Raw genomic sequence first — 20,022 nt, forward strand, 5'->3', positions numbered from 1 at the left:
TAGTATTCGTGCGATTACTCGCGCGCGTTACAGCAGGTCGAAATATCGCCGTGGTCGACAGGGCGTTTTGGTCGACAGAGGCAAGGCACGCATGCCCGGCATGCTTGACAAACGAATTATCAACAGGTGTCGAGTTGGCGAACAGCTCAGCGTTCACCAGTTGTGAATTAGCGATTCATCGCTTTCATCATCGTGATAAAATCGTCTATGTGACATTAGCAGGCTAATTACGTATGATCAATCGGAAACGATCGGATGGAAAATTTCGGAAAATTAGAAATTAAAGAAAAAAGCAAGAATTGTTAGAAAAAGAAAAAAAAAGAGAGAAAGCTCTTTTAAATTAATTTGATAATGCTGGATCTCATTTATTATATTATCAAAATTTAATATTACTATATATCAATAAAAAAAATTAAATATTAAAATTTAATTTAATATTATTATATATTAGTAGATATTATTATATAGATATATAATAAAATTTGTGACTTCTCAACATGTGTTCGTTTTTTGAATAACTGATATATTGATCGTCTTCATGAAATCGAAAATTCAAATAAAATTCACTGTATAAATAATAATGTACAAACAGAAATTTTCTTAATTAGATATGCCATTGAAAGAACTGACGTGTTCGCGTTAATGGCGCGTCGATCATATCCGAAAATACTGATGCAACAATGACTGATGACTATAGCTTAAATATGTGTATTATATGTAGTTGATTGCAATAAAGTGCTTTTTAGATTTTACCTCACGATATAGGTCCATATTAAATTTCGCATTACCAGATATCGTTCCAGTGGGACGAAAAGTACGATATAAAATGGTAATGGGCGATTGTAGGAATATACGTGACGAAAAAACATACCATTTTCAATTCTAGGTATATTATACTGATTTACGTGACTTACTTTAAAAGAAGATCTTCGGTGCAGCTTGAAGCGATCAGAATATCGGGTGTACTTGGAGACAATTAACTGACTCGGCCTGCACCGTCACTGGCGTTTTACCGATAAGATTACTCGTTAGTTGATGATATGTCGAGTACGTGTGTTCTGACCAGAAGCGAACGAAATACCTAAATTTAACCTTCCCCGAGTTTAACTGCGATCAACTGCGCGCGCAATTTATATTATTACGATCGCTTCGATTCCAGAGAATTCTGCGCGGCAAACTGAAACATACAAGGTCTTTCCGCTTGAAACTTTAATATATTTAATTTAATATATTTTGCTTTATTACGCTAAGATAATTGCGAAGGCAACTATTAATTGTTTAATCATATTACTAAAATCGTTACATTTTCTTGTCTATATTACCGCGACATAGAAAGAGCAGAATTTGAAAGGAGATAATACCCGCGTAGATCACTGAAAAATAAATAAATTTTTATTATTAGATAAAAAGTAATTTGTTATTCTAACCACCTAATAAATATTTTGATAATATTTACGACAAAAATACGTATCGATTTACGTAAACGTATATTACTATTAGAACTTTGAGGCCACAGAGATTATCTAATCATCTGAGCTGAGAAGCAAATCGCACAAAATGCCGATTTGTGCGAAAATTATTGCCATAAATAATTGAGAGAGATAAGTACATAGGAAAGAAAGAGAAAGAGAGAAAAAGAAAGGGAAAGCATATATCAAAGGAGCATTATACATTTAAATATATAGAGTGTACCAGAAAACCTGATTATCCGCGGATGATTGTATTTAATCGCCATTATCTTCTTCGTTTTTTTTTCTATTTTAATATGTATTTACTACTTGTGTCTTCTTGCATGCAATCTGTTGACGTTGATTCTTACCAATTTTTATGCTTTGAAATTGCTGGCTGCAGTGTGAAAAGCCGCGATCGGATTACAGCACTTGCTATCGACGTTCTTTTTGCAGAGATCGCAGCCGCAGGTTGGTTCTCGTGGTTGCCGACGATAGCCTTTGGGGGGGCAAGGGGGTGGTTGGGGTTTCGTCTCGCAACAGGGTGGGGCATAAGGATCCTGAAAATTATTACAATTGCGATAGAAGAATAAAGTAAGTCAGGGGCACACATAAAAATTTTATACACGAAGTTTTTGATTAATTTTAAATAAAAAAAGAATTGAGGATAATATATATAACATTTTAATCGAGATTGTCTATTATAAAGATTTATTTAACACACACACACACACACACACATGTATGTCTTTTTCACTCTATTTGTGCTTAAAAATTTGCTAAATCCTATAAATAATTCCAATAATTTCTCGCACTTTTATTAATTTCATTGAGTTGAAATTAATTTCAATTATAAAATATATTTATAATTGAATAATTGAAGAATATATTTATAAAAGGAGCAATGACATATTTATCTGGATTACGATTTAGAATATATAATTAATAATGCAGGGAATCATTCAATATACAAATAAGAAAATTCAAGTTTTTCCGATAATTAATTTATATTAGGAAATATATATGATAATAGTTTTGATTTTTATTTTGTACCTGCATTTTTATATAGCAACAAGAGGCCGTTTTGGGACATATTTGACTAGGAAGTATGTAAGATCGCGGGTGCTCTGTGCAAGGTGGACCTATGTCATCTTCAGCTTTCTCTGGTTTACATTCTTTTTTCAATTTTCTCTTTATAGAAGGACACGCTGACCTAAGTTTGTCTGTACTCCATTCTATTCCTAATTGTACTGTACAAATAATTCATCATTTTTCTCTTACTTTTCGTAAAAATATAAAAGAAACTAGTTGATAAAAATTTTATAATTTTAATACGATTTTATTATATGCGTATATGTCATAAAATAGAATACGAGATGTATAACGATGTATGTTTAATTGATAAAAATTTATAGGATCATTTCTCGCAAACTCTTTTTATATTGCTGGAAAATAAATTTACCGTAGTCCAATAATTGTTCTAAAATATTCTCTTGCGATGTATCATCCGTCATAATGGGCGATAAAAATTAATTTTATTCCAATCTTGTCACCGTATAAAAATAATGTATCGATCATGATCATTCACAATTTTCATGCACCAAGAACATAACGCGCGACATTATCTCAGATTTGACAGATGACACACGAGCATATTCTCGTAGAAAAGCTGCAAATTTCAAGACGTCTAATATATTTTTAACTTTCTACGATTCTACGAGAACGTGGCTATTTACACGCTCGAGGAATGACTTTCCGTACGCTAACGCCATCTCATAACATCGCAGCTGGAGCGGGAAGTACTAAGCAAAAAAGTATATGCTTTTAGTTTTTATCATACGTCTGTTACCATATGCGTCTCTTATTCTTTTACCATACGAATAAAAACATTTACTTTTTGCTTAGTACTTCCCGCTCCAGCTGCGATGTTATGAGATGGCGTTAGCGTACGGAAAGTCATTCCTCGAGCGTGTAAAACAGCCACGTTCTCGTAGAATCAGCGATATTGTTTATTTCGAATTATACGGGTCTTTTTATATGTAGCTTGTCAGCTGCTGTCAGCTGTCACTGAGACGCGACGCGCGAGTGTACATACATAAGTACATACATACGAATATCGCCACATTTTCTAGCAGAAACCCGAACGAGATTAATTATCCGAGCGACCGGAGTCAGCTGATACACTGTCTCACTTCTAATTATCGACAATTGTCTGTATCAATTATTATGGATGATCACAGCGCAGAGCTGGACGAGGAGACCGAGTTCTATTACACGTTGTGTTTATTCGCCAATGTCGAAAATACCTCCGAAATACGCGAGAAACTCGTCGCCGGGGAGCTCCGCTGTTGCGTGGTGAAAGCCTCGCTGATAACCGATGCTCTTCAGGCGGTGGTGGCTGCCAATAAAGCCGCCCTCAACGCTACGCGAAATCGACTGATCACGAGGACCGTGTATACGGAGATCTTATTTTACCTGTCCATGTCGAAGAACATATCCCGCTCCTTGTCCGAGTTTGGTATTAGTGACAGCGATAGGAACATCCTGGTGATACTGATGCACAAACTTGGCGAGAGGCAAGCCATGCTGGATGAGGTCTTGGGAAGTGTCAAGGGGGAGAGGATGCCCATTTCGAGGTTACCGGAGTTTACAGATGTGAATCTAGTAAAAAAGACTTACAAGATCGACGAGGACGAACTGCGTGTTTCCAGTCTCGCTGACGCTGTCGTCTCGAGGATCAGTTGCAAGGAATTCATATTACCAAAGTAAGGATCGAAGAGAACGGAGGACATCAGAGACAGCAAAATGTCCATGTACATGTTAATTACTATCAACGATAAGAGAAACTTTATTTGAAATATACTTTAAGTAAACAGTGGACATGTATAATATTTTGAACAGCCTACATGTGCTTCTAATTCTTTTTTTTTTTTATCAATCAATTATATATCTTTATAATGCATTTGCAACCGTATCTTTGCAAATTTTCTCACAAAACGTTACGTATATCTTCCGTACTCAAGAAATAATAATTAAATTATTTGTGAAAAAATAAGAGATATATGAGATAAAATCTGTACGATCACCCATCAGGATCCAATCACGATCAAATTGTCTAATGTCAAAATATCGACGCAAATTTCTAACATTGTAGCATCATTAGGTTCGATTGAACTCTTGAACTCATGGTTCTGTTATCAAAACAAATCCATCATCATCTCCTCGTCATATTCCTCAACATCTTCTCTGCAAACATATAAAAAATTCATAGTAAATATCTTCGATCCGTTAAAAACAATTTGTAAGTGAAAACTTCACAAGACATTCTGCTAGGATTAATATCTAGGCCGTCTAAATCGAACTGTTGCAAATCTGGGCTGTAGATAAAAAAAAAACGTGTTACGGGGAAAAGCCTGGTAGGAGAGGAATATGTCAGTCGGAAAAGTACTTTTTGTGGTGTTCTTTTCTTCCTGTTTTTTTTTTATTCACTCATAAATAAGGCCAAAGATGCGTAGAAAACAATCGTTATATCCGCGAGGACACGTTACGCGTCACAGATCCTGCGGAAGCGAAGTAGTAGATTCAAAGACAGCACCCCCTTTAAAACGCACACTGAATTTCCTCGTTAGTGCTTTTGACAGTTTATTACGAGTACCTTGGCAGGTTGCACATCTCGCAAACTGCTAAGTCCGCGGCATTCAGAAAAGTGCAATGAGAACAGGTCCAGAGAGCTTGGTCGGGTGGCGGATTCGCGATCGGCTCGGTACCAACGCCACTGCCCTCCGCGGTCGCGGCGGGCAGTGTTCTTGAGCTGTTGCCAAAGGACGAGGTTTGCGGTGGACGCGACGACGTGGAGGTCACGGATATGAGCTGCTCCACCGTCGCCCAATGCTCAGATTGGGCCCACTCCAACGCCTTCTGCTTGTCCTTGTTGCGAATGGCTTCGAGCAGCGGCAACATGTGGTCCTGTGAAAACAAAATATTTATCAATAGTCGTTGGCCCTCGTTGAATAGCTCGGTGGTAGAGTAGTTGTTTGTTAAACGAGAGACTCGAGTTCAATTCCTAGTCCCACATATAACACAAGAAAATTATGAATGGAAAATATATTCTACTGTCACAAATATGATGAAATAACTGGTGTAACTGGCGAATGATAAAAATGACATTGCAACTTTTAAACTGAAGAGAAAACTGTACCTTCATTGGATACATATCCATAGTGGCGATAAAGAGAAGCAAGTGAAAATCAGAAGTCGCCTCCATAAATTGATCGCTGTTAAATTGTTGCATGTAGGTGCACAATGAATTGAATTCTTGAACTTGTCCATCGACTTGCCTGAAATAGAGATATAAAAATGAGTAATTCTAATAAATCTGATGTTATATATGTATACGTCTGCATATTTGTCTCTGCAAGTACCTGTTCTCAACTGGAAATGGAGTAATGTTGTCATCCGTGAAAAAGGTGAACTGTGGAGTAAGTGGTGTGGACGCAGGTACGTCTACCAATAAATATTCTACCGGCAAAGGTCTCGCCAATCTCGTTACCTCATTTCCATACGTATCTTTTTCCTAAAGAAAAAAAAAGCATATGTTTACATTATAAGAATGGAAATTCAACATCTATTTCAATGGATAGAATCACGCAGAAAATTGCACGTTTTTGATCTCTAGATACATATTGCGTTTTATTAGGAATACAATACGCTACCTAATAATCCCCTTTCTTTCGACGTGCTCTTTATTAACTATACGCCTCATATTTTATAATTCAGTGCTTTCAATTATCTGTCTTCCTGAAGATTGGATCATTAAATTGGGCCATCTAAGAAGACTGCTTGTGGATCATCGCGCGTAATAACCTCGCTTATCATTCCTCTCCCCGTGTACTACATTTCTCGCGGCTTGTGTTCCCGCCATTAAAGGTGAATTCACAATCCTCCACGACGCGGCGCGAGCGCGAGCGAGAGCGCGCGCGCACGTGATTGGCGACGCAGTGTCGCGTGGCCATTTGCCACGCACACGACGAGACGAGCGGACAAAGCCGAAATGGACGCGGCGGCGCGGCGATGGCGGCGAAGAAGGGAGGTTAGTTAGCGACAGAAGCATATGCATAAGGGCCGGGACGGTGGGAGGGGAAGGGAACGAACAGTGGCGAAACGAGACGAAGGCAACCGAGTCGAAGCGCGGCGGGGAGGTAAAAAAGGAGGGGGGCGGAGGGACGGACGGCGGCGAGAAGCGCGTAAGCGACGACGAGCGCGCGCCGCGGTGTGTGTCGGTCGGTCGGTTGGTCGGTCGGTCGGTCGCCATGCTAGTGGTTAGTTTAGTGAACTAAACATCATGATGTGGCAGAACGTTCGTACGAGCAGAGGCCCGTAGCCACGCCGCGTTAACCGGCGCGCCGTCGTTATGTTATCTCCACAGTAACACTCACGACGTTCGATAAACACGTATAATACACGTAACGCGAAAAGTACAAAAAAAGTATATATATATATACATACATACACGACATACATAGGGAAAAAAGAGAGAGAGGGAATACACGTATACGGATTATAGTAAAGAGAGAAATAAAATAGGGAACCCGCATAAACGATTCAGCGAAAAGATCTCGCGACGACGAAGACAATAGCGGCGACGGCGACGAGAACGACAACGATAACGAAGACGACAACGACAGCGGGCACAGCGGCGGCGGCGGCGGCGGCGGCGACGGTGTTGGTGGTAGTGGTTGTTCTTCTTGTAGTGGTAGTAGTGGTGGTGGTGGTTGTTGTTCGGTGCGAGCGAAACCGCGCGCGGCGCGACGTCAGGCCCGATGTAAATCAAAGTTGCCGAAACGCACGGTCGAGCGTACGTCGTCGCACAGTGAGCATCGCCGCGGCACGCGCCGCGAGTGACGACGAGTGCCAACGGTCATCCTCCATAGCGCGGCAGGGAGACGTTCACGCGAGACGTATACACGGTACGGAAGCATTTGTAGAATCTGCTGGTGTAGAGACCGACGGCGGCGGGGTAGAGGGGAGAGATAGCGAGCGGGAGAAAATCGGAGCGTCTGGCTATGTATGCGTGTGCGTGCGTGCGTGCGTGCGTGTGTCTGTCTGTCTGTCTGTATATGTCGAGCGGCTGTACGTATGCGAAAAACTTGATGGAGAGACCGACAGAGACGGCGTACCGGAGCATATATACGTGCGCGTGCGAGAGAGAAAGTATGTGTGTGTATGTTCTGTGTGTACAGCTATATATATATACCCCGTAGCATGCGCGCGCGCACACACCCGGAGACAGGGGGGAAGAGAGCGAGCACAGAGCGCGCGCACAACATTCCCGCGCGCGGAATCTGTCTGACACGCAGTAGTAGTCCGTGAGCGGTTTTCGATCCGCGTGTTCGTGGCTCGCCGCGAGAGTCGCGAGTCGGTAGAGTCCGGCGGCTGGGCAGAGGTAAACCCGGTGACAATCCGCCGAGTTCTGGTGACGTGAAGGCACCTCTCGTTTACCGATCGCCGCTGCTGCCGCTGTCGGTGGCAAGGCAACGGCGGCGGTGGCGGCGGCCGCCTCCTCGCGGTGTCTCGTCGACGACGCGATTAACGACGCGACGTGCAAGTGCGCCAAGTCGTGAGGAAGTGCTCCGCGAACAGACACTCGATAAGTCCTTCCTCCTCCACCCCGTCCACCCGTTCTCCGGCGCCTCCGTTCCGAGGACTCGTTACCCTCCCCCTCCTCCCGGTCACCACGTTCCTACCTCCGCGCGCCCGTCTCTTCCTCCTCTCCCTCGCCCTCCCTTCCCCTCCTCCCCGTCCCCTGCGTTTCGCGCGCGCGAGAGGCGCGACGTCGCGCTCGAAGAATGGCGAGTCCCGTGCTCCGCGAGATCTCCCCGCGACCGATGGTTTTGGCGGGATTTCCAGCGCATGCGCGCCCAAGTGTCGTTCTCTCTCTCTCTCTCTCTCTGTTTCACGCGCGCGGTGACGCGCGCGCGAGCGAACAAACTCGCCAAGCGGCTCCTCTCTCTCGAAGGCCTTCTGTCGTTGCATAATGACTTATCTATCGCGCCGATACCGCGCCGGATAACGCGAACCCCCTTTTTTTTTTCCTCGAGAGTTTCGCCCGCACGCGCGGACCGGATCGTCCGCGGAACGTGGAACGTGCGCGCGTCCGACAGTCGTCGTCGTCGTCTCCGTCAGCGGCATCGTTCGTTATACGCGGTGCTCGCGATTGTCCGAAGTGCGCGAGGGTATGTTGTAAATAAGGAATCCCTGCGCGAATCCTCCTCTCGGAGAACGTAATTCTGGACGCTGCTCTTCCACGCTACGGAGAGCGGTATCGCGGATTGTTGCTCCTCGAAGAACAAGTCTCTTATTTACACATCCGCGCGTGTTTGCACAACGCACTCGGGGATGCGCTGTGAATACCGCGTTCCGAATCGAGGCTCGTTACGAAAATTTTTATGGAAGACCGGCATTACGAAATAGCCCTCCCCGTTAGAAAATTTCATTATGAGAAGAGTGATTCGATATGCCCTTCGTAAATATCTCTCAAGATAATTACAGAGTGAAAAAATCGGAGTAAAGTCGAACGGGCGATCGATTGGAGAGATACGGACTCAAATCCGATGCATCGAGTGGTTCCGTCCAAAGGTTAATATTCTCAAGTTAAAGCGTTTCGACGGAAGTGATTTAATTAGCGTTTGTTATCGTCGAATTTCCAACGAAAGTCGTAACTCACTGTCTCGGACCCGCGTTTAAAGACCAGCGCAGGATCTATACGGAGGTCTGTTTGATTACGCTCCCCTTTTTTATCAAGGTAAAAACAGCGAAAACGGAATGATAATTAAACGTAAAGAAAAAGTATGTCCAAGTCTAATTTTAAATTCGACGTTTTCAATGATCACCCTGCAACAAGCACTACTTAAAATAATTAAATAATTAATAAATCATTCTCCTTTTTTAGATTCTTGTCCGTGTAAAACGAAGCGAACGTTGACGGTTATGAAAATTAAGATGTCTCGTTTAACATAAAGATCAAGATTGGACGTCGAGCTAAAGTGTCGCAGCCGTCAGTTATATCTTCTAGGACGCGACGGTGTCTCGAGAAGTGATCCCATGATCGTTTCCCGCGGTGTGCTTGTCACGTGTTGCGTGTAATTTTACAGTATACGGCACTTATCGAAAATTGTCCGGGTGCGCACGGTCAAGGTGATCGCGACGGCGCGGGGGCGGTACGGGGGTAGGGTTAAGGGCGAGCGGTACCGCGCGGGCGAGTTCAAGTCGTCGGTCGCACTTTCCCGCCTTTACAAGTAACTCTCCCGGACGTGGGAATCGAACTCGCGCGCGGCGAGTGTGTTTACCCGTCGTTGTCACGTGTGCGACGACGACAACGACGGCGCGGTGGCGTATCGATTTCTCTGAATCTCGCGCAATTGAAGCCACAAGGCGAGAAAACGAGTGGACCAGCCGTCGACGTAAGGACGTAAACAATACCGCGCGAGACGACGACGTCGTCGTCCGTGCCCGCGCGCATACGAAAGAGGGGGGGAGAGAGAGAGACATATTCGTTAACGGGGAAAACGTCGATGACTCGATGACGCACGAGGTGCTATATAGGTCAAGGAATATAGGCCGACACGACGACGACGACGGCGGCGGCGGCAGTTTCGCGCCGCGCGTTCTTGAAACCGGGAAAGTCCACGGCGTCGCGACGGAATCACGACGAAACGACAGACGAGTCTACCGGTCGAGTCGGCGCGTGGAGATCACGTAGTGATCGTAGTAGCTTTAGGAGAGGGATTCCGCGCGCGAGAAAAGCGATAATGTGAGGTAGAATACAGAGCGGAGCAAAAGAGAGAGAACGGTGCGCAGCGTGGAAAAGAGAAAGAGAGATAGAGAGAACGAACCGAATGTTTTGTTTACATACGCGCTTGACGGCGTGACCTTTTACAAGTCTCTTCGCGCGAGATACCTTTCCCGCGTGAATCGACAGTGCCTGCGTGACACGCGTGAAGCTCGTTGGTTGGCACCAAAGGCAGCTCCTCATTGTAAGAGGACGTGGCGCGATTTCCCACGTGTTTTTTGTTTTTATTTTTTTTTTATTCTTACGATTCATTCGAGAAGTGCGCATATCTGTGAAAAAGTTTCGCGATATCCTTCTTTCTGGAGGCGAGGCCACAATCGGCGCGATTAAACGACGTCGCGATCTGTTTCAGGGGGCACATAACTGACGCTACGCTTCGCAATTCGTGGCGCGATGTTGCTCAAACAGGTAAATCTCTTCCGAAGTAAACTGAGATGTGAATGGGAAACGATGGATACCTGCCGGAAGCGAATAACAGTTGAACGAAATTCTCATACGACAACGACGACGACGACGACGGCTATGGGAATGGTTCGAGTCGCGGCACGTTTCTTATCATGGATTTTTCTAACTTACTTTCGAATACCGATCAACGATCGGATTTTCGCGATTTGACACAGTAAAAATTTTATCCCGTTTTTTAGATTCTAATATGTTTCTTCGCGTGACCTAGGAAGACGAAAAAAAAAGGGCTTTACGTATGTCTGTTTATGTGTGTACGTGTGTGTATGTATATATGCACCGTGTGTTTTCCGCGCGCGTATACATACGTTTGCGACGGAATTGCGAGACACGAGGAGGAAATACGCACGCACGTGTGTACGTGGGTGTTACGCTTCCAGATGCTGGATCCGAGCGTGCTAACGGATTTGGAGGAGCTGACGCTTTGCGGTTGCTGCAAGCAGAAGTACAATGACGTAGAGCAGTGCCCCAAGTATCTTAGCTGCAAGCACTACTTTTGCCTACGGTGCATCGAGAGCAATCTGCTGCAGGGACGCGATTTGAAGTGCGCACACTGCTGGAAGACGACGGACCTGGGTAATCAGGGCGCGGACGCTCTACCAACTCACTCTGCTCTACTTGCCCTGGCCAACAATCTTCCGCGTCTCAAGATCACGACAAACAATACGTCTGGCAAACCTGAGAAGGAGAGAAAGGTAATCGCCGATTGTGTTCGGACGGTTTTTTTTTCGAGCGAAATCTTTTTCCTTGAAATCTACCGGCTCCCAATATTTTTCACGTTGCTTGAAATATTCGACGACAATATGTCGAGAGGGGACGAAAATGCGGAAAGTCTTCGTTTCAAATGTATACAATCTAGAAAAGATGATCCGATCGTAAGAGAGTAGCGTAACCTGTTGCGATCTTGTATCTATTCGGAAACGATACGGGAAGTACATTGGACGTCGGTATATGTATTTGATTTTGAAAATATAAAACGGAGAAATTGCAAGTCGCGTCTCGGATTTGTACGATGAAAGATCATTCACGCGATGTACATCGTGCATGGTAAACGGCGAGCTTTTGTCGAGAGGGACAGGGTAACCGGGGTAACGCGAGACGCAGGACGCGCCATACCGAGCGAAGCCATACCGAGAAGGAACGGTCCCGGCAATAATAGGATGATGTTGTAAGAACGTGTCGTCACTCTCTTTTTTTTCCTCCCCCAAGTGCGAACGGACTGTTTCCGAATTTGCGACGATTTCGCATGTCTTGCCTCTTAAAAAAAAAAAATCTCGAGATATCCCTACGAGAAATACGATAATTTCATATTCTACTTTTTGCGACACTTCCTTTGCGGCAGGTCGTGAACCTTCGTGTTTATCGTGTATACACGTGGACGGTTTTCTCGTCGTGGATCGATAACGCTTAAATATTTTCGCAGAGCGAGAACTGTCATACACACGGAATGCCGCTGGCATTGTGGTGTGCGACATGTTGCATGGCGCTTTGTAGAGCGTGCGCGAGCCCGCAGGATCATCCAGGTCACCAGATCAAATCACAAACCGATGCCAAAGAACAGCTCATGTCCGAAGTAAGTTTCTAACCATTCGTGATTTTACTGATTCCGTGATAAAACCAGCCAGTGAAGCTAATGACGAGGAAACGCGCGTTCGCAGATTCAACTGGAGTTAATCACCGTGAATAAACTGTCGTTGGAGATTCAAAAACTGGCCCAGCAGCAACGCGACTTTCTGATAAAGGTGCTGGAAGCGTGCGTGACGTTGAAGACACACGTGGAGACGGATCTTGCGAACGGATACCATCACTTTCCCGAGATATCGGAGGCGCGCGAGGCCTCCGTCAAGACGAGGGCCAGCCTGCAGATGAGTGAAACAACTCCGAGCGATGTGTACGGTTTACACTCGCAGATAATCCTCGAGAAACAAAAGTTGCAGTCCAGGTATCAGGAGATGTTGCTACAATGCCAGCTGGACAATCTCATCGGCAATTCCGGAGTGATTTTCGACTTCGCCCTGCTGAAACAGGCATTGGCGGACATTCATACGGCAGATCCGATCGTCGCTCAGAACAACGGCGGTCGCTTGCCGAATCATATCGCGGCCTCACACAATCCGATCTTGTTCCTCGCGAATTACTGCATGTCGCAGCTGTACACGCGTCACGTTGTCTGCAAGCAGCAGCACATGCAGAACGGCTCGATGGAGTACCACCATTCAAGTATGATGCCACCGCCGCCGCAGCAGGCACCATCCGTTCACGTTCACCAGGGCCCACCGATGCCGCCACCGGGACCGGGACCCAACCAGGCTCCCCAGCAGCTCCTCATTCCACCCGGTTCACCGTCCGTCAAACCCGTACCGACTGCACCGCCCAATGCCATGCTGCACCCGCAACAGCAGTCGACGTTCATGTCCGACGCGGTCGGCACCGGCGCCGGCGGCGGCAGTCTAGTGACCGTCCACTCGTCCCCGCAGCCGCCGTCCAACGCGATAACCGCGCCGTTGACGCGAGGCCCTGCGAATCCGTATCCCATGTACTACTTCAACATCGAGGTGAACGGTTCGCCGCACGGGCGCATCGTGATCGAGGTACGACCGGACGCGGCGCCGAAGATGGTGAAGAACTTCAGCCTGCTGTCGACGGGGGAGGTCGGATTCGGCTACAAGGGCTGCACGATATTCCAGTGCTGGGAGGGCGAGTCCGTGATCACGGGCGACTTCGAGCTTAACAACGGCCGCGGTGGGCGCAGTATATTCGAGGACGGCTTCTTTATGCCGGACGACACCAAGTTCCCGGCAGTCAGGGGCGCGGTGGGTATGAGGCGGACGCAGAAGCGGCACGATAACCTCGGCATGGTCGGCTCGCAATTTCGCATAATACTGCAGGAGATGCGCGGCTTCACCGGCATCTTCGGCCACGTGGTCGAGGGATTGGAGCTGGTGGAGAAGATATCTACGTTCGGCGACCAGACCGGCAAGCCTACCAAGAATATTCTAATCACGAAATGCGGTAAATTGTAACGTTTATGCTGTCGCTGTCGCGCGGTTTGTTGCAACGCGGGGTAGATCTCCGAGAGATGAGTATATACTCCGTATATATGATATAACGCCGTATACAACACGTTTTCCTGTGCTCTAGATGACCGGAAGGAAAAAGTCGCCACGGTATCCCCGACTCGCGCGTACGCGGCCGCGATAGAAACCTATACGTAAAGAAGAAATGTGCAAAAAGAAAATCACGTTACACCGTATATATAATTGTCCGACGACGGGAGACGATTATTGTTATTATTATATCTGCCGCACGTATATCCGCTCGGGGACACCGTCGCGACACGTTTATTAGCTCCGCGAAATCCTCGAACGCTCCGTACGAGTCATGCAACTTAATTAACTATTAACAATAGTCTAAAGATGTCGAATCTATTTTTAAAGACGGGCGTGTGCGAGAAAAAGAAAAAGAGATAAAAATCCATATTTTGCTATTGACTGGGAATCAATACGAGATTCTGCTAACAATAAACGACGATGATCGATATACATACACACACATACACACATACGTACCTCAGAGATCGACCGTGATATCGATACGACTTCTCTAGCTGATACGACGTATTTGTTTTTTTTTTTTATTTTTTAGGGAGAGAGAGGTCTGACATTTATTTTGGCTATTATCGGGAATTAACTCTTCTACGACGTTTGTAGTTCATAGAAGCGCGTGTCGCGCGCGTTTGAACGTGATATAATGGAGAAAAATAATACCGCGCGAATCGCGGCAGACGGTTCTCCGGCCAGCTGCGAGCGTAGCTAATGTTTTAGGTCGTAGATAGCGAATAAAAGGGGTGAGAAAAAAAAGCACGCGTAGAATAAATCTGGGAATTTAAATGTAGTAACGTCCGAACTGTCGGAGGAGAAACCGAATCATGTGTCATGTATACGGGAGACACATATTTACGAAAGAAACGAAAGAGACAGATCTGCGCGCGAGTAAACATGCGGCTCTTTCGATTCTTGTTCTTTTATTTTATTTTATTTTTTCTTTTTTGCGACTTTTTCGCGACTTGCTGCTAAAAGTCGTGATTCGCGCGATTCCAATGTACGCGCATGGTCTCTCGTTTAGATATCTTTAGCCGTGAGAGGAAGAAGAGATATCGGTATAGTTAATCACGTAGGAGGGCGAAGTTTATGGTTCGTCACGGACACGGCAATCGGCGTGTCGTTCCGTTTCGGGGGTGCGAGGAAGAAAAAAAAAGAGCTAAAAGGGAAGAGGAAAAGAGATCATTCATCGCGCGCGCGCGTTTTGCGAAGAAGAATCTTGCGATACCGCTGATCGGATACTTGCGGCTCGAGCCCGTTTCCCTTTTCGTTCTTTGCGAACTAGCGAACCGTCGTGGGTTATATCTGTATTTAAGATTAGATCTCAATACGTCGCAAATGTATGCAAGGCCTAAATACTACTATGTAGACCGTAAGCCTCGTGTCGTCTAATCGGGAAACGAACGAAAGAATAAAAAAAAAAAAGAAATGTGCGGATATATATAACGTATATATATATACATATTATTAAACGAATCATTCCTCGATGCTGTATATCGAAAAATATTACGATATAATGTAACTGCGTTATAACTACTCGTGTCTGAATCCTCGTAATGAAGTCCCTGATGCGTTATTATCGTTACATACAATGTCACACACGCGCGCGCGCGTGCGCGGGAGCGGACGCGTATCTCTCCCTCTCTCGCGAGCACACGTGCGTGCGTATATTTCCACGCGCGTACAAGGCAAGGCACACTCACGCGTGATTTAGCAGAAATTGCATCGCCCTCGCGTCGTCGCGGATATATGCCTTCTTGAAGAAAAGCCTCATTCGATGTTGAACTTGAAAGTTTTAACACTTGTTGATTAGCTGATTAAAAAAAAAAAAAAGAAAGAAGAACGCGTCTCTCTCGCGTCGATCGACGTCGCGATGACTGACGCGATGCGAAACGCGTCACGTCGCATGTCGTCTTTAGGAATAAATAAACTCGCTCCTGTACGGATCAAGAGCGGAAATGCTGTCCGAGTCGAGTGTAAGTGAAGCTGCGAACCGTTTGCATCGAGCTTCTCTCTCTTCTCTAGAGAAGCAAGACCAGCAGTTGATTTGCTAAGATCTAGAGAGAGAGAGAATCCAACCAGATTCACAGATAGAAAAGCTCGTTCAATCTAAAGCGCAGAGTTCACAATATTTCCCACGCCGGAAAGTATTTTTGCTATCGATTTGTACATGTACAATATTGTATACACGACGACCATAAGGGGGTTGGGGGGGGAGGTTAGATGATTGTGTGTTCGAACGAATGGATGTGTAAAACGAATTCTCTCGTTTCGGTGAAGATTCCGACAAAAACTTGTAACTTTTAGTACGTAATCGTAGAGACGCAATCGTGAAGAATAGAAGACATTACCGAAGCGAGTGAAGATCAGGCCCACCTGTACACACGTACATTTACACGAAGTACATACACACAGATACAGATACCTATGCGCGCGCGTATATACAATATATTATATATATACAAATATATAAACTACGTATATTTTTATGAACGTGATGAGGTAACAACGCATAGCTTGTAATATCGATTCTAACGACCGACCGATTTACCTGGCCCCTCGCGTGCGATTAAACGATTGAGTGGCTGTAAACACTTGGACAAGTTCTTTCCTCGCCTTTCTACCTCGCCATTATTTCTCTCCATATCTCTCCTTTTTCTTCCGCTCGCGTTCTCTCTCTCTCTCTCTTATTCCCTGCTCCTCGAGTTGCGGTGATCATTGAAAGCGTAAAGATCGTGATTTTTTTTTTCGGGTTCGCGGTAATCACACCGTAGGAGCCATCGTTTAAACGAATTTTATTATTTCATTATACATGTACGAAGTGAACGTTCATTGCCTCAACTTAAATGTACTTTTAATCGATCGATTTTGAGTTATATATATAAACTTCTTCTCCTTTCATGTATTATAATTTGTTCGTATCCTATATATCTATATATCTTAAGTTGTGCGAAACAAAACTTGCGTAAATTCCAATAAATATTAAGCTGCGATAGACATATGTGAAAAATTCGAAGGCACTCGTTCGATATACATGTATTATTAGATCAAAGTGGTTCATGAAAGCGTAATCGAATAGAAAATAAAATCGATATGTTTGAACTTACCTTATAGAAGACATCCGGAACGTATTGCTTATCGGTCGACTCGATCACATAGCCCAATTCCGGTGCGTCTTTTGTAGGAACCAAACAGCCATCTCGTACCAACGCCATGCATTGATTGGATACCTGATAGCCCTCCATGTGCACTTGATTTTTATCGTCACCTGTAATATTCCGAGGAAAGAAATATATATATACATCTGATAACTAGTTTTGCATGGCGTTTGTAGCAGAGATTTCGTAATATTCGAAGGAAATGTGCTATTGTATATTATTAGGTTGATCAAAAAATTCGTTCGTCTTTTCCTATGCGGCTGATGCCCTGATACGACACGAGAAACAAACTTTTTTAATCAACCTAATATCTACGAAACAAGAAAAAATGGATACATGTATTATAAAGTAAGATTGACTTTACCTGTGACGCAAACGGTTACGAATTTCGAGCCGAAATAACCATTAGGCGAGAAGCGGCAGGGGTTTGGGTACCGGTTTTGAAAGTACCCAGCCATAATGCACTCTTGAGCGGATAGGAAATGACTTTCTATATTGCGGACATGTTTGACCTGAATCGAATAAAAACTGACGAAGTTAATCGCCGCACGTACGAGTTCGGTATATTAAAAAAAAAAATGCATTACACGAGGAATAAAAGTTGTATCAAATTACCGTTCCCTTCTTGATATCGTCGGCTATGAGGTCAGTGAATATCCATCCGACTCTCCTCAGATTAAGTGTCCGGCCTAACTCCTCGACTAACGCTTCCCTCTCGTCCGGCAGAAGTCTTATCGTGTCTTTTGTACTTTCCTGACCAAAAAAGAAAAAAAAAACGCGAACGTTAAAACTCGTTAACCAAAAAGGTGTATGTTTATAGATTTGTCGAAGAATTGTGTACGAGCGCTATGTACCTGCGGTGGTTCGTATATGGCCGCAACGACTGCTCTTATTCCTAGCGGAACATCCGAATGCACTTCGTATCTTCCGTACAGATAGCCGATGCGTTGGTGCCCAGTGCTGCGCCAGTAATTAAGAAAACGTTCTACTAAACTAGCATTTTCGAACATGACGTTGTCCACATGCCGATAAGTCTGGCGGTTCAGAGTGATTGAGTTCGGTTGGCACTTGCTGCAAATCCCTCGCGGCCACGGCGGATGGTCCTTGCAGCCAGTCTTTATACGGCAGCTTATGTCGTCTAATTGTATAAACTTGCCCCTGCGACAAAAATATATATATATATATATACGAGATACAATCGAATATTCTTGTAATTGTTTACAATTATTTCACGACACATTTCAAATGTACGTTACCTATCAACTCCGGCAGTGAGCTTCCTGAGATACGAATGAAAAGACAGATGTTTGATATTTTGTTCCTTCAGATAAATCTCGTCGAAAGGTTCAAGAGGTGAACAATGAACGCAGCATCCTCTCGCTCCGTGCCGACAACTGTAAGATGACAAATGTAATTTAAATTTTCCTCTCCTATCTTGATTCCTGTCTCCGAATCATTTTACATTACTTACAGTTTCTCGTCGCGTTTGCGCTGGATCTTGCCATCCAGCTTCCACAATTGCTCGTCGATGTCATTCTCGACTACATTCGGCAGAGATCGCGGAGGACCGGATGAACGATTTGTAATTCCGTTTGCAGTGTCCACTGGGCCTGATTCTGCATTTAAATATATCAAGCAATGTCAATACAAAAGTCAAATGTCTGAATGGAAGTCTCATAATTTTTTAAATTAAATATAAATGTTTCTTACAAATGTGCTTGCCAACTTAATATGAATAATCACGTTATCATATTTAAAATATTTCTTTAATATTTTGTAACAGCACTCTTTATGTTAATTCCATCACTTTAAGTATTATTCCTATGTTCTATGTGTTGCAGTTACGTCACGCTGTGGTAATGCGAACGAATAAGTACCTGCAGAAGTGTTATTGGAGGCACTACTGGTTGACGGAGCACTCCAGAGTTGGGTGCCATTGGCTGGCACAAGGTAAAGTATATCTCCATGAGAAAGACCGATCCCTGACACTGTTCTACTTCGGGTAGACGTCAGTGGCTCCTTCTGGCTTCGTTGCTTACAGAGATTAAATCCAAAACTATTTAAATCGAAGGCTTCGTAGACCTAGGCAAGAGATAATCCGAGATAAATTTCACCAATGTTGTTTCACAATGTATATTTGTATTAAAAAAACATCTCTCACGGTCTGTACCTTCTCGTAAAGTCGAGAAATTGTATCAGAAGGTAGCACTTCTATACGTTTTGTACCCTCTGGAGACTGCACACGTAGGATCTGGAAGTAAATAAACGCGACATGTAATAAAACAAATTCACATTTATTCGACAAAAGTTTCTGAGCATTGTGTACATGATAAAATTCTTCGTAACAAAACTACATGCTAACTTTGTACACTATTTGTATATAAATAAATTGTTGGGAAATCAAGCGACAGAAAAAATAATCTAGTCGTTTCTGTACAAATTTCTACATCAGACGTGTTGCAATAATAATTAATTAGCATTAGGGAGATTTGCAGCTTCTTGATTTTGCTGCAAGTTACATAATTACATTCAGCGAAATTGTCAAGTCACGCGAGAGCAGAAAGATCGAGCGTCGCTTCGTTCGCTCGCGATCGTCGGAAATTAATCGGGGGAGGTGAACGAAGGAGGCCAGGTAAAGCCAAAGGTGGCCTCCGACACGAGGGAGCTCCCAGGACGGGGGCCCCCGCGTCTATCGTCTGGGAATTTTCTTCTCGCGGCCACGTTGCGACAACAAAGCGAGCTGGGGCGGGGAAGGGAAGGGAAATGCGGTTTCCGCTCTCGCGTCCGTACGGCAGTCCCCGCGTGCCCCGGCCGGAGCCGCGTTTCGGCCGCCGCGCGTGCACTTACGATATTTGACATCTCGCCGGTGTCGGTGGTGCATCAGCTGTTCAGCCCGCTCTGTTGTATACGACCGCGCGAGTGTGCGGCGGCGCCAAAGTCCCTAGCGTCGCGACGACGCTCCGCGCGACGTGAAAACTGTCGAGTCAACGTCGGTGGGGCTCAAA

General features: G+C 44.8%; 4 protein-coding genes across 12 annotated transcripts; 2 read left to right on the plus strand and 2 right to left on the minus strand.

The window, feature by feature from the left end:
• Nucleotides 1-1,194: 1,194 nt before the first annotated feature.
• On the minus strand, nucleotides 1,195-3,178 carry LOC105459796. The gene is made up of 4 exons (XM_011706066.1): nucleotides 2,911-3,178; nucleotides 2,502-2,698; nucleotides 1,820-2,008; nucleotides 1,195-1,373 (listed from the first exon to the last, which is right to left on the minus strand). Exons 1-3 carry the CDS (start codon nucleotides 2,960-2,962, stop codon nucleotides 1,826-1,828), a joined length of 432 nt encoding a protein of 143 aa, XP_011704368.1. The 5' UTR covers nucleotides 2,963-3,178; the 3' UTR covers nucleotides 1,195-1,373; nucleotides 1,820-1,825.
• Nucleotides 3,179-3,389: 211 nt separating this feature from the next.
• On the plus strand, nucleotides 3,390-4,326 carry LOC105459803 (EKC/KEOPS complex subunit Tprkb-like). Its single transcript, XM_011706094.1, has one exon. It carries the CDS (start codon nucleotides 3,675-3,677, stop codon nucleotides 4,215-4,217), a length of 543 nt encoding a protein of 180 aa, XP_011704396.1. The 5' UTR covers nucleotides 3,390-3,674; the 3' UTR covers nucleotides 4,218-4,326.
• Nucleotides 4,273-19,949, minus strand: LOC105459802 (nuclear protein localization protein 4 homolog). The gene is made up of 13 exons (XM_011706093.1): nucleotides 19,865-19,949; nucleotides 19,188-19,268; nucleotides 18,895-19,099; nucleotides 18,489-18,633; nucleotides 18,274-18,411; nucleotides 17,872-18,175; nucleotides 17,633-17,770; nucleotides 17,382-17,529; nucleotides 16,967-17,127; nucleotides 5,870-6,021; nucleotides 5,647-5,785; nucleotides 5,104-5,414; nucleotides 4,273-4,694 (listed from the first exon to the last, which is right to left on the minus strand). Exons 1-13 carry the CDS (start codon nucleotides 19,874-19,876, stop codon nucleotides 4,646-4,648), a joined length of 1,983 nt encoding a protein of 660 aa, XP_011704395.1. The 5' UTR covers nucleotides 19,877-19,949; the 3' UTR covers nucleotides 4,273-4,645.
• Nucleotides 6,166-16,451, plus strand: LOC105459801. Of its 9 annotated transcripts, none has more exons than XM_011706089.1 (5): nucleotides 6,519-6,537; nucleotides 10,649-10,704; nucleotides 11,139-11,453; nucleotides 12,182-12,331; nucleotides 12,417-16,451. In XM_011706089.1, the coding sequence occupies exons 2-5, from the start codon at nucleotides 10,690-10,692 to the stop codon at nucleotides 13,779-13,781; spliced, it is 1,845 nt and encodes a 614-aa protein (XP_011704391.1). In that variant the 5' UTR covers nucleotides 6,519-6,537; nucleotides 10,649-10,689; the 3' UTR covers nucleotides 13,782-16,451. The 9 variants fall into 9 exon arrangements, with proteins under 9 accessions (XP_011704385.1, XP_011704391.1, XP_011704386.1 ...); XM_011706084.1 differs by lacking the exon at nucleotides 6,519-6,537 and adding an exon at nucleotides 6,690-7,414; XM_011706085.1 differs by lacking the exon at nucleotides 6,519-6,537 and adding an exon at nucleotides 6,690-6,933.
• Nucleotides 19,950-20,022: the final 73 nt, after the last annotated feature.

The sequence above is a fragment of the Wasmannia auropunctata genome, unplaced genomic scaffold (assembly GCF_000956235.1).
Source record: "Wasmannia auropunctata unplaced genomic scaffold, wasmannia.A_1.0 LD333617.1, whole genome shotgun sequence".
Lineage (NCBI taxonomy): Eukaryota > Metazoa > Arthropoda > Insecta > Hymenoptera > Formicidae > Wasmannia > Wasmannia auropunctata.